Source organism: Dermacentor silvarum, chromosome 3 (genome assembly GCF_013339745.2).
Source record: "Dermacentor silvarum isolate Dsil-2018 chromosome 3, BIME_Dsil_1.4, whole genome shotgun sequence".
In the NCBI taxonomy this organism is placed as follows: domain Eukaryota; kingdom Metazoa; phylum Arthropoda; class Arachnida; order Ixodida; family Ixodidae; genus Dermacentor; species Dermacentor silvarum.
In genome coordinates, this window is record NC_051156.1 from 4,733,662 (window position 1) to 4,749,542 (window position 15,881).

The 15,881-nt window shown below is 50.1% G+C and overlaps 1 protein-coding gene across 1 annotated transcript in view; it reads left to right on the forward strand.

The window, feature by feature from the left end:
* The window catches only part of LOC119445286 (large subunit GTPase 1 homolog), a 78,579-nt gene that overhangs the window by 21,944 nt on the left and 40,754 nt on the right, over positions 1-15,881 (forward strand). Inside the window, exon 8 of the mRNA XM_037709600.2 lies at positions 2,010-2,142. Within this exon, the coding sequence (XP_037565528.1) occupies positions 2,010-2,142 (133 nt within the window). The remainder of the gene's footprint in view (positions 1-2,009; positions 2,143-15,881) is intronic.

The following is a 15,881-nucleotide window of genomic DNA, read 5'->3' on the forward strand; positions in this document are numbered from 1 at the left end:
ATTGCGCATGAACCCAATACCTGCTTCATGCAACCAGTTAGTCCAGATCGTGCACATTATCTCGCGCCTAATCCCCAATGTAGTCATGTACGGGTTCCGAACATATTGAGGGGGAGCTTCTCGTGACCACTTGCTGTCTGCCACCCCCACTGGCTAGGCCTAACCAGTGCTGTCTTGTCATGAGTTGGTGACCGAAGTTGTGGCTTCTCAGCGGCTTTATGGCACTCAATAAGCGGAAGAAACCACCTTGACAACAACAGTCAAGGCATTGGTGGCAGCCTGAATGGCACCAACTTCGTTTGCAGCAGCAGTCATGTTTTTAACATCAATCAGGTGGCTCAGACCGAAAGTTCTGGTGAGGCACTGAGAGCATCGGCTGCCAGTGGCGCCATGGACTAGGTGGCAATGCACAAATGATCAAACAGGTCTGAAAAATGATGCATCTGAAAAGTTGGTCGACAATTGTACAGTCAAGCTAGTGGCTGCTTTCTTTAACAATATGCACAGCTCAGCAATCAGGTGCGTGTGCCTGTTGCTCATTTTACTGGCTGGAGTAGCTCAAGCAACATTGATCCACAGCACTGCAATCACAGGGCATAGCCTATTACAGCAACGTTATACCAGGTTGCCTATCTGAATAGAAACAGGCTTATTAATTGCTTCCTTACCAGGTCCAAAAAAAAAAATCAATAAATTTGGTTGACAGTTTTTTGACACATTGTTAAGCATTGCCGTTGGAACTTTTCTATGCACCTCATAAAATAATGACTGCACTTTAACTATTGGTCAAATTTGGTAACTTCCAGCACATTGATGAGTCTGGAAAAATAAAACTTCGACAGGAGGTATCATCGAGACTAGACTCCAATGCTTCCAGCACTTCCCTAATTAAACAATGCAAAATTTGGGCTTTCATGACTTGGCAGCCTAATTTTTAAATGGCACCAACGGTGAAGACACAGCAGCTTCTGTCAGGTTATCTAATTTGCTGATCCCATGTTTGGCCTGTTTTAACAATGTCTCAAACATCGCTACATGTTCAGAAGTGCGTGTTGTTTTAATTGTGTTCGACTAATGTCAAGTGCAACTTTATTTTTATCGCTGTGAGTTGCTTTTATCCATCAGTGTATTGCAGCGTACAAATTATTGCAAGCAATCCTTCTCGCCGTGTGGAGTTTCCACTCACACAAGAGCACGCTGTCAATTTCAGAACGACCTTCGGCAGATGCTTGACTAGCAGTCTAATCTCTTTCTTTTTGAACACCGCCTGTGCATACGCCCTCATTCATTACTGTACAACGCAGAGCACATTCTACAGTACTGTACAGTGCCGTAGAAGTAATCTGCAAAGCATGTGAAGGCTCCAGGGCCAGTTCAGGGTGCACAACTAGATCAGTTTGCTGGCAGAGAAACACTGATTGAACACAATAATTGAACACGCAATGATTGAACACGGTGCCATAAAGCTCCACTTTCCGCTTTGTTCATTTCGTAGTGGCCCTTTTCCGAGCTTTTGTGCGAGTGAATGCATTTGCGTGATTTTCTTTTCTCTTGTTCTTTGGAATCTTGTTATATAATAAGCCTGTAGTAGCATGCCAAACATTTTGCTTGGCTAACCTCCCCACCTATCATCAAAATTTCTCTCACCAGCGTGCACATATTTTCACTACTGGTTCATGTCGCGGTTTCGTTGTAATGTGTTTTGAAATACGCAAATTATGTGCACAGTGGGTGGGCTATGCTGTGTGAATAAAGTTTGATGGCAGTGCGTTTTCAAGAGACTATTGCCCTAGGCCAGGAATCTGGCATAACACAGCACCAACACTCTGAGCAGATTAGCTCACAGGGCCCAAATGCAAAATATCATATCTTTATGTTCACTGCTGTATTTGATGTCGGCATTTGAAGTGGTTATTAACCAACTGTTTAAACTTTCACGAGTGTTCTCTGTATGCATGCAGTCGTTCATTGTGCTGGAATTAAAGGGACTGCGAACTTCTTCTCCATAGTGTCCAGATGCTGAGGAAGAGGCAGAGGAAGATGAAGAGGCTGAGGAGGAGGAAGAGAGGAGGAGGCCAGAGAGTCCAGTAGAAGACGCTGCCGCTGACTCCAGCAGTGGTGGTTGCTCCTCCAAGGGTCCAGGTGATACTCCCATGTCCTGTAGGCCGTTTGAACATTTTACACTAAGTGCTTTTGGCATTACGTAGTCTGTAATGCCCTGCACCTATAATGCACTTTGTATCCAGTGCTTTAGTTTGAGGCTTTTTAGGTGGTGTTTAAAGGGTCATTAAAGGCGAATATTAAGTCAAGCTAAACTGATAGATTAATGCTCGAGAATGTCTAAGGCATTAATATTGTTGTAAACAGAGCTTTAGTAATCGAGAAATTGAGGTACAGTAGAACCTCGTTCATGCATTTTGGGAAAAAAACCTTGAGAAACATCGTACTAGCTGGGAAAAGTATGATCCGAAGTGGAATAAAACTTTGGCAGACTCAACTGTAGTTGACATCTACACAGTGTGAAGCTTCGTGCGAATCAGTGTAGCACGAGACGCCGATGTGCGCCGAGCTGGTAGGGCCTGAGCTGCCCGAGACCTGCGTTGTCGCTTTTTCGTCTTCGACAAGCTTACATTTGCGCTCCTCAATTTTGGCCTAGGTTAGCAGCTTCTTCGGTGGGCCATCTTGGTGGGAAGTTGTGACGCAAATTGTCGTGGCACGAGATGCTTGGGTTGCGTCCACCTGGTTGGGCCCGAGCGACCCGAGACGCTTGTTGTTGTTTTCCTATTGCGTAGTGTTTTAAGATGACGGCCACAAGAAACTGAAACAATATCGAGCTGGCGAGCGATGCCGAAATACGATGCCTACGATGCCGCCAGAGTGAAATATGACTCTTGGTTCGCGCCGCGTGCAGCAGGGAATGTGCTGTGAAACAGATAACGTGCTTATAACAATAGGGTTGGCGGTGATAGCTGTGAATGCGGTGCGCGATGACTTAGGAGGAGATTTGTTAGTACCGAAATAGGAAACTGAGTGCACGCTGGCATTTTCACGGGAGGCGGACGGGCGAGTGCAGTGGAATCTCGTTAATACGATCTTCACGGGAACCGGAGAATAAAATGTGCCATCCGAAAATCGTAGTATCCGAAAATAATCGTATATAAGAAGAAAAAATTGTATACAGTAAACGCTCGTTAACTTGAATTTCACAGGGACGCTTGAGAAGTTTGAATTAAACCGAATTCGAACTAATAAAAGTCATTGAAAAACAGCCATAATTCATACCGGGTTGCTAGAAAGCACTTGTAACGCAAAATATTTATTGACCAAAATAATCTGTGATCACCTCTTGCTTCTTTTATGAAAGCGATGGTCATTAGTTTGTCTTCCAAAGCGTGAGAGTGATGCAGAGCTTCATCTTCACCCTCCTTGAAGTTGAAAAATAGGGGCGTGACACCGAACGCCTCCATTACAGTAGCTGACGGATTTTTTGGACTTGATGGATATTCCGGACTTCATATATGCACTGTCAGGGTTTCCATAGATCTAATGCAATTTTGCGACCGATTTTTCGGATGAATTTAGGCCCCAAAGTTCGATTTTCCTGACTAAATCGCTCATTCCGAGTCACACTATCCGATCTTGGGGGCCGCCATGTTGGATTTTCCGCTGGCTTGGCCAGCCTTGGCTTCTAGTGGCTCGCTCTATGGCCTCCAAGATTGGGAGCGCACGATATCAATTAACCCTTTTCGTGGCGATCCTGTGGGTGCTGCCATGTTTGATCCTGTGGTGACCCATCCATTGCTTGCTTCAACTGCCTCTGTTGCCTTCGTGTTTACAAGGGATAGAGGCCCTAGCTTTCCGCAATTCTGCGAAAAATCACGGAATTGATGTTTTTTTCGCGGAAATGCGATTTTTTTTAAGTTGATTTTTGAGGCAGCAGTGAAACGCTGTTTCTTGCAGTTTTCACAAGATGGCGCTACAGTAGCGGACTGATTTTCCGGACTTCGCAGGGACTGAAAAATACTCCGAAAAATCGAGCAGTCCGAAAAACCGAACAGTCCAAAAAACTCGCCCTCCCCCCCCCCCCCCCATAATAGAAAAAAAATTTAGGCTTAGAGCGGCTTAAGGAAAATGTCGCAGTTTCGCCCAAAAGGTGGAGCATCGATTGCGATTGCAAATTAATAGACAGCGATACGAAGCAAGGATGTTAGTTTTATCGGCCGTATAAAGTTGTAAATATGCACTTAGTAACTAAATAAGCACGGTGTCACGCGCGCACAGGTTACATGAACAGATCTCGCTCGATGACCGCGGGCAAATTGACTTTCGCGCTGTCTGTTCTCTCACTTCAACGGAACGACGAAAAAAACCCCCAAAAACGGTGCATACGAAGCTACTGGCACTCAGCGCACGCCCTTTGTACCCATCACAGATCGCTTGCAAGATATGGCGCCTGTGCTGCAGCTCCGTCGGCAGCAGCCGCAAGAGCTGAACGCAACTTCCCACCGTCTCCATCACCTTCTCCCCGTGCCCCGTGAGCGAACGAAGTCCTCGCGCCTCTGGCCGCCTTCCTCTCTCGCGTGCGCGAGATTAAATTGCGCTTGCTGGCTAACCCTCACAAGCTTTCATCCGCAAACAGCGTACGGCACAACCGAAACTTAAAGAACAAAAAAAAAAAAAGGCTTCCGCTTAAGTCATTATGACGATAGTGCTGAGCTGACCGGAAAAAAAAAAAAAAGCAAGTGCCGCTTTTTCGATCGTTTTGTCGGCCAAGAAAGAGTGGGCATGGCCTCGGAGACGGGAGGATAGCGTGCGTCTACTAATCTTGAAGGTTATACAGGGGGGCACTGGAAGCCAAACCCGGCCAAGCCAGCGGAAAATCCAGCATGGCGGCTGTTACATGTACTTTATGCCTGTTCAATGTTGCCGTGGAATTTTGCAGATTTCTCTATCTTGATTTGCAGAATTTCAAAATTTTCACCGCATAACGTTAGGGGCTCTAACAATTGATGTGTATGACGCCGGTGCGGTTTAGCAAACCTTTGTTTCGGGAGATATTGTAGATGGTGACTGGGTGGACGACATGAAGCTTTGGCCTCAGCTTCAGAGAACATGCAAAAGCGCTTTCGGAGCTGATTAAGCCACGTTCAGACAGCGCAAGCAGCATATATGGTGCTTGCTCTAAAAGCGGGGCTAAATATGTATTCGAAGTGATCCAAACTGTCCACTCATAAATTGAATCAGGATTAGCGTGTTTTGTTCTTGGTTCTTTATTTGGCAAATATATTGAAGGAGTGGCTTGTCACGTTTCTGACTCAGTAAGTTCCTCGGTTTGGCCACTATCTGATTATTTTCTGCCTAATCGCTCGCGATTGGGCTCAATTTCAATAGATTTCTTCTTGCTGCGCACTAGGCTTGAAACGTCCATAGCTGTTTTGCGCATTGTAGTACCTTGTAGGAAAGACATATTATGGCTATAGTAACTTGCTTACTCCTGTGGACCATCACGAGAGATTCAGCTTCGACCATTTTGTGCACTGTCAGTGTAGTACCGTCATTTATTGTGCGTATATAGTGCACATATATTCAAGTGTGCGCCCATTCACTTATTCTTGACATGTTGGCGAAAGAGTGGGCGTAAGTTTCCGTGCCAGTTGGGGTAGATGTGTATAGATACAGTCGAACCCACTTATAACGATACTGGTTTTAACAATATTTCGGTTATAACAATGAGAAGCAGCTGCACCGTCAACTTTTATGTGTTTTCTATGGTGAAATAAGCCGTTTACTACAATGCCCCCATGCTGCATTATCGATCATAACGACGAAGTCTGGCCACTGGGTGTCCGTGTTGAAAGGGAATGGAATCCGAACTCCTTGTAAACAAAAAAGAAAAAAAAAAGAAAGTTGAGCCATTGCACGCCACTGTGTGCTGTTTTCCATCCTTCTGCGCATCGCCAGCCTTGCGCGCCTCTGTCCCGGGAGTTGCCCTTTCACCCCTCCGAACACGAAAGGGCTGCGCCCATAGCTCTGCGCCGTGCCAGCCTCTGAAACTCGAATGGACCGTGCCAACTGCGCTGATAGCTGGGCATGGCTGGGCTGGCGGAGCGGCGCGAATTTGCCACGCAATAGAGCCGAAACAGCGTTATCGTCCACCGAAGTGAAGCGGTGGAGTTCGCGTCGCCATGGTCAACAGTGGAAAATTGTACTGGAATGACGGCAACGCCAGGACGCTTCGTGCCTATTTGTGCCTTTATTTTTGCGTTTACTGCCATGCATAGCACCGCGTTGACCTCGTGACTGCGTAGTCACCCCATGATCGCATCGATAGCGGCTGCGATTTCGTCCGCAGCAGTTGTAGTGAACAGCAATTTTGTTTTGACCAAGTACGCGCGTCGGCCGCGTGCCTTCATAACTGAGTAGTCGCCATCCATGATCGCGTCGATAGCGACCACGGTTTTATCTGCAGTTGCAGCAAATGGTAGTTTTGTTTTGACTAGGTACGCGCGTCGGCTGCGCGCCTTCAGAACCGCAAAGTCGCCGTCAATGATCGCGTCGACAGCGGCCGCAGCAAACAATAGTTTTGTTTTTACTGACTGCAAAGCTGTCGAGGATGAAGAGCACCGTCTACATCGCGATGGGTGGCAACCTGGTGAAAAAATAATGGGATGTGCGCGCGGTAGCGAAAAGCGTGTCTCAGATGAAGACGCGCGCCGCGGCCGCGCTGTGAAAAGTCGCGAGGCTTTCGCTGCTGCGAGCGCTAATCAGTCACGAGATGACGGAATCACAGCTTCCGCACTGCTTTTGTGCAAAATAGAAACAGTATTCTGCTGATTCATTCAGTAAATAAAAGCGTGTTGACGTAGAAAGCACTTGCTTATTGTTTTCTTAAATACCCTCGATAATACGACATACGGTGAATTCGGAAATTTTTCCGGTCCCGGGAACTCAAATTAACGAGGTTTCACTATAGCAGTGCCATTCTTGAACGCTGACAGCTGCGACTTGTTACACGCGATTAGAGCGTGCAGGAAGCAGAGTTAAACAGCTAAACCAGTCAACACTATCAGCAGCCAGATGGAGGAAGGTAGTGGGGAGGGGCACTGGCCTCCCCGCCATTATAGTTTTCTCACAAAAGCTTTTTTTCTTAGGCAACCTGGTTATAACAATTATCGGTTATAACAATTATCTGTTATAACAGTGGAATTTTCATGGCACTTGAATATTGCTATAAGTGACTGTACTGTGTGCGAAACCTACTATGACAGGAAGCGGCGCTACTCCCTTTATCATTGTTTAACGAGTGGTACTCACTCTTGCCGACTTACCGGGGCTGAAGCCCTTTCTTTGAAAGCTAGCGATATAACACTGGCGGATGAGCAAATTCTGTATCCTCGAGAAAAGCCGTACATCTCGAAGTGCTGGAAACACGTACGGACAGTTGCAGCAGTGGTCCGCGAACTTGGCCACACATATTCATTACATTCCTTAATATGCCAGTCACTATTTTTGCAGCCAACTACTGCACACGTCTTCAATCCACATGATTCAATCCAGCATGACTGGAGCACAGTGCGTTAGCGAAAACTCAGTTACATTTCCTACAGCTGATCGCACAGAAGCAAGGTAGAAGCGGTAATGGTTTCGTATTCGTGCGCGGTCGCTGAGGCGACGTATGGCATGCTGCCGAAAACGCCATCTTGTTTCTCTAGAACAAACTGCGCCGCGAAAAGGTTCAATAGAGAGCGCGCACCATCCTCTCGTCTCAAAGGCCATGCCCGCTCTTCCTTAGCTGACAAAACGCTCCAGGGGACGACACTTTTTCCATTGTCTTTCTTTTTTTTTGTAAGCACTATCGTCATAACAAGTTATTGTGGGTTCCTTTTTTTATCACTGCGTGGCAGTGCGCAGTTCGGAGGCGCGCAGTTTGAATTATTGATGGAGGAGTCGATGCACAAGCGAAATACAGTTAAACCTGGATATAACGAAATTGACAAATTCCCGCAAAACTTCGTTATAAAGAGGATTTCGTTATGTGCAGGTTCGGCACGAAAATTCGAAAAAGAAACGCTTACCGTATTTACTCGGTTCTAACGCGCCCTCAATTGTAACGCACACCCGCTTTCCGTTTTCGTCGAAGCAGTCATCCTTGGAATGTCACACCAGGTACTGGATGCATGGATGCGTGTCGTTTCGCACAAGCGCGAGGTATCGGAAACGAAGAGTGAGCGTCACGATGGCGTCGTAGCGTCGTATAGTGTTCCCGGGGGCTGTGTTTTCCCGACTGTTAAGTCGTTTTCGGCCGGTCCCGGCACAGATCCCATAGAGCTCGATGCATTGGTAACCCTGCTGTTGCGTCGCAACTGTGGGACCGTTCCCGCATCATACGTTGCGAACTGCCACCCCGAGCGGCCATTTTGACTTTTCATGTCGCTTGGCTTGGTGGCTTGACGATGGAATTGACCGTCCAAAGTGCCGGGGGCGAGTTTCCGCCAGCAAAAGTATGGCCCTTGAGATCCATATTTGCTATATAAAGATGGTGTCTAAGACGCGTTGTGGCCCTAAAATTGGTTTTGGCTCATAGATGTTCCATATGGAGTCCAAGGGCGATAACGCAGTCGCCGTGCGCCGTATGCTGTATGTGCGAGTGAAATCGTGCGAGGGGAGCCGACGGCCGCCTCTAAATCTCGCGCGTGCAAGAAAAGCAGGGAGGAAGCGCGCCTTCTTCCGTTGCGCTTGAGGCACCGGCGAGGGAGCGAAAGGGGAGGGATAGCGGGGCGGCGTTGTACTGTACTCTGGCATCAAGGAGGTCCATGTCTGGCATCAACAGCGTACTGCGCGCCGGTGCGCGGTCATGCGGGCCGTATTTTGAAAGCGATCTGCGTTGGGGCAGAGTCTAGGCAGTGTAGGGGCGTCGGCGGCTCGTAGCTTTGTGCATGCTGTGTGTTCTCGGCACTGAGTTTGCGTTGAAGCGATAGACAACAGCACGCAGGTCACTTCGCTCGCTTCTGCAGCGGCGCTTCCACACGCCACCATTGACAGCGCGTGTCCGCGCTCATCGAGTGTGATGTGTCACAGCGTCTGCCAGCGCGTCGGCAACATCAACTGGAAAAGGAGAGAGTGCCGGCTTGGCGGGCTAGGCCAGCTGCAGCAAGCGGCAGGAATGAAGGGAGGGGGAAAGGTCATGCCCGCGGCGGCAAGATCGCCGGGTCAAGGGATGCAGGCCCGCCTCATACACGCTCGCACGCATGCACACGTGCGCTCGCAGCGCATTCTGTCGCGGCAGAGAAGGTGCTTCCGGTTGCTGCTCGCGCAAAAGTGACAAAATTTGGGGCGAAATCTCTAGGTTGTCGGAGGGGAAAATTCGTTATATCGAGGGGGTCTCCCGCTGCGACTTCGTTACGTAGACGTCTCAAATACATGTGCTTCTATGGAGTAACGGCGGGGAATAGAAAAACTTCGTTATATCCAGGAATTCGTTATATGGAGGTTCGTTATAAGCAGGTTTAACTGTAATGGGCTCGTTTACCCATAGATGCCTATTCTACATGACCGGACCGCGACAGTCAGCTTGAATTGTCCAAAAGTTCGAATTAATGAGGTGCAAATTAACGAGCTTTTTTGGTATAACAACAACGTTCTCGATTGCGCGCCTCACGCCTTTTCTTGTTTACGTGGGATCTAGCAGCTGGTAATTGTATCACACTATCGCAGTTTGGTTATGTACTGAATGTTGGTGCTGAATCAAAGATCGTGTTTTCTGGGAACTTATTAAAATTAATTAAATTATGGGGTTTTGCGTGCCAAAACCACGATCTGATTATGAGGCACGCCGTAGTGGGGGAGTCCGGAAATTTGGACCACCTGGGGTTCTTTAACGTGCACCTAAATCTAAGTACACGGGTGTTTTCACACTTTGCCCACATCGAAATGCGGCCGCCGTGGCCGGGATTCGATCCCGCGACCTCGTGCTCAGCAGCCCAACACCATAGCCACTGAGCAACCACGATGGGTTCTGTGAACTTATGAACCTGTAAAAAAGAAGTGTAACAATATTGGCTCATTTATTCGGTTTTTGATTGCAAGCACTGATGTTGGAAAATTGCACGTAATGGGATCGTAGTAACAAGGTTATACAGTAAATGCAGTAGAAGATTTGAGACTCTCCAGCGACATTCCAGTTACTCGCCCGATGACATCGGCAGTCCTCATTATAATTTTGTTGCTATACTCAATCACTCAAAATTGCATTTCATCAGAAGAAGGAAGAAAATGCTACTTGTTCAATAACTCTTTCTTGCACGAGTTGGTGCTTGCTGAACGACAGGATTTTGTAGCACAAAAATTCTGGAAAGGGAAGATTAACAGTGACCAACAGAGCAGAAAGCGCCGTCTTTCTTTCTGGTCTGTTTGTTGATCTTTCGTTTCCGGTATTCTTGCGCTACAAAATCATGTCGTTCAGCTACTTGTCCAGTTCTTTTCGATTTTTAGAAAAAGAACCCATTGACGTTACCCTTGACAACGATTCAGGTGGTCGAAAGCTTTTGATTTCACTCAACTGTGCGCCGCCCACGCAGAGTTAAGTGTTTCAGTCATTTTGTTAATGCATAATGCTGCGCTAGTTTTGCCTGCTCACGAAACTCACCCAAGCTGCAAGTAGCAGAGATGCCACGTCCATGTGATGTTGCGGGATGCCCAATACCACTTGACCAAAAGCAGCTGCAGGGGAAAATCCAATAGTCTGTCTTGGCTTGGTTTCACCACGGACGCTCGTTTGCGTTTTGCGCTAAAAAATATAGTGCCTTCTTTCGGTTGCCATTTACATTGAAATCACGATATACAGTTAAACCTGCTTATACCGAACCTCCATATAACGAATTCCTGGATATAACGAAGTTTTGTATTCCCCGCCGTTACTCCATAGAAGCACATGTATTTGAGACCTCTACGTAACGAAGTGGCAGCGGGAGACCCCCTCGAAATAATGAATTTTCTCCGCCGACAACCTAGAGATTTCGCCCCAAATTTTCTCATTTTTGCGCGAGCAGCAACCGGAAGCACCTTCTCTGCCGCGACGGAATGCGCATCGAGCGCACGTGTGCATGCATGCGAGCGTGTGCGAGGCGGGCCTGCATCCCTCGACCCGGCGATCTTGCCGCCACGGGCATGACCTTTCCCCCTCCCTTGATTCAAACCTGATCTTGCCGCCTTCTGCAGCTGGCCTAGCCCGCCAAGCCGGCACTTTTCTTTTCCAGTTGATGTTGCCGACGCGCTGGCAGACGCTGTGACACATCACACTCGATGAGCGCGGACACGCGCTGTCAATGGTGGCGTGTGGAAGCGCCGCTGCAGAAGCGAGCGAAGTGACCTGCGTGCTGTTGTCTATCGCTTCAACGCAAACTCAGTGCCGAGAACACACAGCATGCACAAAGCTACGAGCCGCCGACGCCCCTACATTGCCTAGACTCTGCCCCAACGCAGATCGCTTTCAAAATACGGCCATAGAGAAAGAAGTTGAATTCCTTTCTCTATGATACGGCCCGCGCGACCGCTCGCTGCCGCGCAGTACGCAGTTGATGCTAGAGTACAGTACAACGCTGCCCACTATCCCTCTCCCCTCGCTCCCTCGCCGGTGTCTCGAGCGCAACGGAAGAAGGCGCGCTTCCTCCCTGCTTTTCTTTCTTGCACGCCGCGCGAGATTTAGACGCCGTCGTCGGCTCCCCTCGCACGTGAAAACATTCTCACTCGCACATACAGCATACTGCGCAGTGACTGCGTTATCGCCCTTGGACTTTATAGGGAACATCTGTGAGCCAAAACCAATTTTAGGGCCACAACGCGTCATAGACACCATCTTTAGATAGCAAATACGGATCTCTAGGGCCATACTTTTGCTGGGGGTAACCCAAAATACGTCATAGTTGTCGCCCCCGGCACTTTGTGCGGCCAATGCAATCGTCAAGCCACCAAGCCTAGCGTCATGAAAAGTCAAAATGGCCGCTCGGGCTGGCGCGGGGTGGCAATTCGGAACGTGTGATGCGGGAACGGTCCCACAGTTGCGACGCAACAGCGGGGTTACCAATACATTGGGTTATATGGGAGCTGGGCCGTGACCGGCCGAAAACGACGTAACAGCCGGGAAAACGCAGCACCCGGGAAGGTAACAGCAGGATTCTACTGTAACACTATACGACGATACGACGCCATCGTGACGCTCGCTCTTCGTTTCCGATGCCTCACGCTTGTGCGAAACGACACGCGTCCACGCATCCAGTACCTGATGTGACATTCCAAGGATGAGTGCTTCGACAAAAACGGAAAATGGGTGCGCGTTACAATCGAGGGCGCGTTAGAATCGAGTAAATACGGTAAGCGTTTCTTTTCCGAATTTTCGTGCCGAACCTGCATATAACGAAATCCTCTTTATAACGAAGTTTTTCAGGAATTTGTCAATTTCGTTATATCCAGGTTTAACTGTAATGAACTTCAGGGGACCGCGGCTAATTGTTTGTTATTCTGAAAGGTCGTTATAGGAAAAGCGCCAAAGTTAACTATTCCAAACATCAGTCCATCAGTTCTCATCGTGTGAGCTATCCAGGAAAACGTTGCTGTTGGCTCTCAGCCTGTGCTGTTATTTTCGATAGATTCCGCCGCCACGCACCAACAGAGCACCTGTAGTGACAAATACCGGCGCCAGCAGAGGACGAAGAAGAAGACGTTTCTTGTTGTTGGTGCTCGCACTCGCTCCGCTTGGCCGTTGCCTGTTTCTGGCATTCATAAAAACGCCAAGCGCATCTAACCTTGAATGCGTCCTATCAATTGGTGGAGCGTGCTGGTTCCCTCTTCATCCTGGAACTCCGTACCCGGACTCTACCCCCCGCCTCGGCAATGCCTGACGACGCGCCACAGCAGGGTGCTCCCGCACCACCGGTGGTCGCCTGCTCCGGCGTACCACGACAGCGAGACCCTGTCATTTTCAACGGCACCGACGAGCATGACGTCGAGGACTGGCTCACTTCATCTGAGCGGGTAAGCGCCCACAATAAATGGAATGACGGCGACAAGCTCAGCTACGTCAACTTCTACCTGGCGGGCGTAGCACAGCTGTGGTTCCACAACCACGAAGCTGATATTGCCAACTGTTCCGCCTTTAAAGCGAGCTTCGCGGAAGTCTTCGGCCGACCCGCTGTTCGCAAGCTCCGCGCAGAATAGCGCTTACGCGGTCGCGCCCAACAATCCGGCGAGAACTTCACGTCCTACATCGAGGATATTGTGGACCTCTGCCGTCGCATCAACCCTGCGATGTCCGAAGCCGATAAAATCAGACACATCATGAAGGGGATCGAGGACGACGCCTTCCACATGCTCATTGCCAAAAATCCCCAAACTGTCACGGAAGTGGTCCAGTACTGTCAGAGCTACGACGAGTTGCGGAAACAGCGCATTGCTACACGCCTCCCGAGCTCTGACAGAGCCAACATGTCAGCGTTAACTGTAGGCTCCGTTTCTGCTGACACCACAATGCTCATGCGGCAGATACAGCAGTTTGTCCGAGAAGAAGTGGCGCGACAATTGTCCTTTCTTTCCTGCGTCCCGGACTCTGCGCAGGCGCTTGCTCCGACGCTACGACAGGCCATAGAGGAGCAAATTTCTGAGGCTCTCCCAACCACCTACCAGCATCCGCCTGTTTCCGCTCCACTCACCTATGCTGAGGTCGCACGCCGCCAGTCACCAGCAATGCCACTCAGCACGGATCCTGTTCGACCAGCAAATACCTTCTACGCTGCGCGTGCGCCTGTCCACCCGAACCCGCCTCCTTTTCGCTGTCCCGCACCGCCGTCCACTAATCCTTGGCGCACCCAGGACAACAGGCCTATTTGCTACTTCTGTTGTCTACCTGGCCATGTCGCACGTTTCTGCCGTCGTCGTGACATCCGTACTAGTGCGGGCGAAGTAAATCAAGCCTACTTTCCTTCTGAGCCACCACACCCGATCTCCTCCCACTCAACGATGAACAGCTGCTCACCGAATCGACGTGACTACGGCCCACGTCGGTCGCCCTCACCACGTTGCCGTTCACTTTCCCCAATGGTTCGTCGCCCCCCACCAGTCCAAGCGGAAAACTAGCCCTCGTAGTTCCAGAGGCAAGAACTGCGCTCGTGTCGACAACTTCAAGGCCTCAATTTCTACCTGCGAATGAAATCACCGTGAATATCGAAGGTGTTTCTGTGCAAGCACTTGTCGATACTGGAGCCGCTGTGTCTATTCTTAGTGGAGAACTGTGCCGCAAGCTCAAAAAAGTTACGATTCCGCTTTCTGACGTCTCCCTGCGTACCGCAACCGCGCACCACATTCACCCTTCAATGGCATGCACAGCTCGCCTTGTCATTCAGGACGTTTTGTATGTAGTCGAATTCGTCGTTTTTTCACCGTGTTCACACGACGTTATTTTGGGTTGGGACTTTCTTGCTGCTAACCATGCCGTTGTTGACTGTGCGCGTGCCGAACTTGAGTTGTCGCCGACGTGTGACGCCGCATCTGACAAGCCGCCTTCTCGAGTGGTCGTCGCCGCGGACACTGATATACCTCCTCTGTCTTGTGTTCTTCTGCCACTTTCTTGCGACTATGCTCCCTCTTCCACCGCCTTGTTTGCGCCCTCCGAAGCCTTCACCTCTCGCAAAGACTTCCTCCTTCCTTTTGCAGTTCTCACAGTCGAAAACTCTTGCAGCGCCATTTATGTCACGAATCGGTCCTCTTCCCCAGCCACCTTATTCCGTGGTGAATGTATAGGTCGGCTTGATGATGTTGATTCCGCCTACTCCACTCAACTGCCTGACGACGCGATGAGTCTTCACGTCGACAGCATTACTCCTGTTACCACCGCCGATTCGTGCTCCTTAGAAGCCTTCCTCCCGTCAATTGATTCCGAACTTCCACCTGCCCAGCGTATCCAACTCTTGGAACTGCTCGATCGCTTTCGGCTGTCGTTCGATCATGAGCAATCTTTCTTGGGCCGCACATCCTCCATCGTTCACCACATTGACACCGGCACTCATGCACCCCTACGCCAGCGTCCATACCGAGTTTCTCACGCTGAACGTCGTGTCATTGATGAACAGGTCAACGACATGCTTGTGGGTTCTTGGTGTCTCACAGGAGACCAACCACCGCGGGTTCGAGTTAGCGAGCCACAGGGCCGCGTCAGCCGTCGCCTCCAGCACCGCTCGCGCGCTAGCTCAGAGGCCGCAAGGGGCTACCGAGCGACGCACGCAAAAACACAGTAAAGCCCTGAGTTGACGGAAACCGTTTACTGAAACCGTCGGCACCAGCACTGCACAAACGCCCGCGCGGCGGGGAGCCAAAGGGGTCCCGCACCAGGGCGAAAATACAATAACAGGCGCCTATAGCACGTCGCGGCGAGAGCACAGGCTCAAGCTGGGACACGCCGCTAGGAAAAGTCCCGGCGGCTATGCTACTTGCTCTGGCGATAACCAATGGGTCAACTCGCGAGAGCACGGGCAATATCCTTCGGCTTAGGCTTTCGGCAAGTGCGGCTCGGCGAGGTACGACCTCGCGCGAGCACTAATGGCACCGCTCGTCGGCTTAGCGTCGGGAAAGGATCAGCACAAAGTACGCGCTCCCCGCACGGGCAAAGGCACCGTGCGCGAGCTCCAGTCCTAGTCACAAAGGTGTCGGCGGACGAGAGGAAAGCATGAACGTACCGTGCGCTGGTCCCGGAGAGAAGTCCACGCTTGGCCGCTAGCGGCCGACAACCGGCCGCGTAGTGACGTCAGCGCCCCGCCCTCACCGCCAACCGCCGCGTGCGCAGCGCCACCGCGGGAACCGGTTAGGCGGCGCGGGCGGAGAAGGAGGCCAGCGGG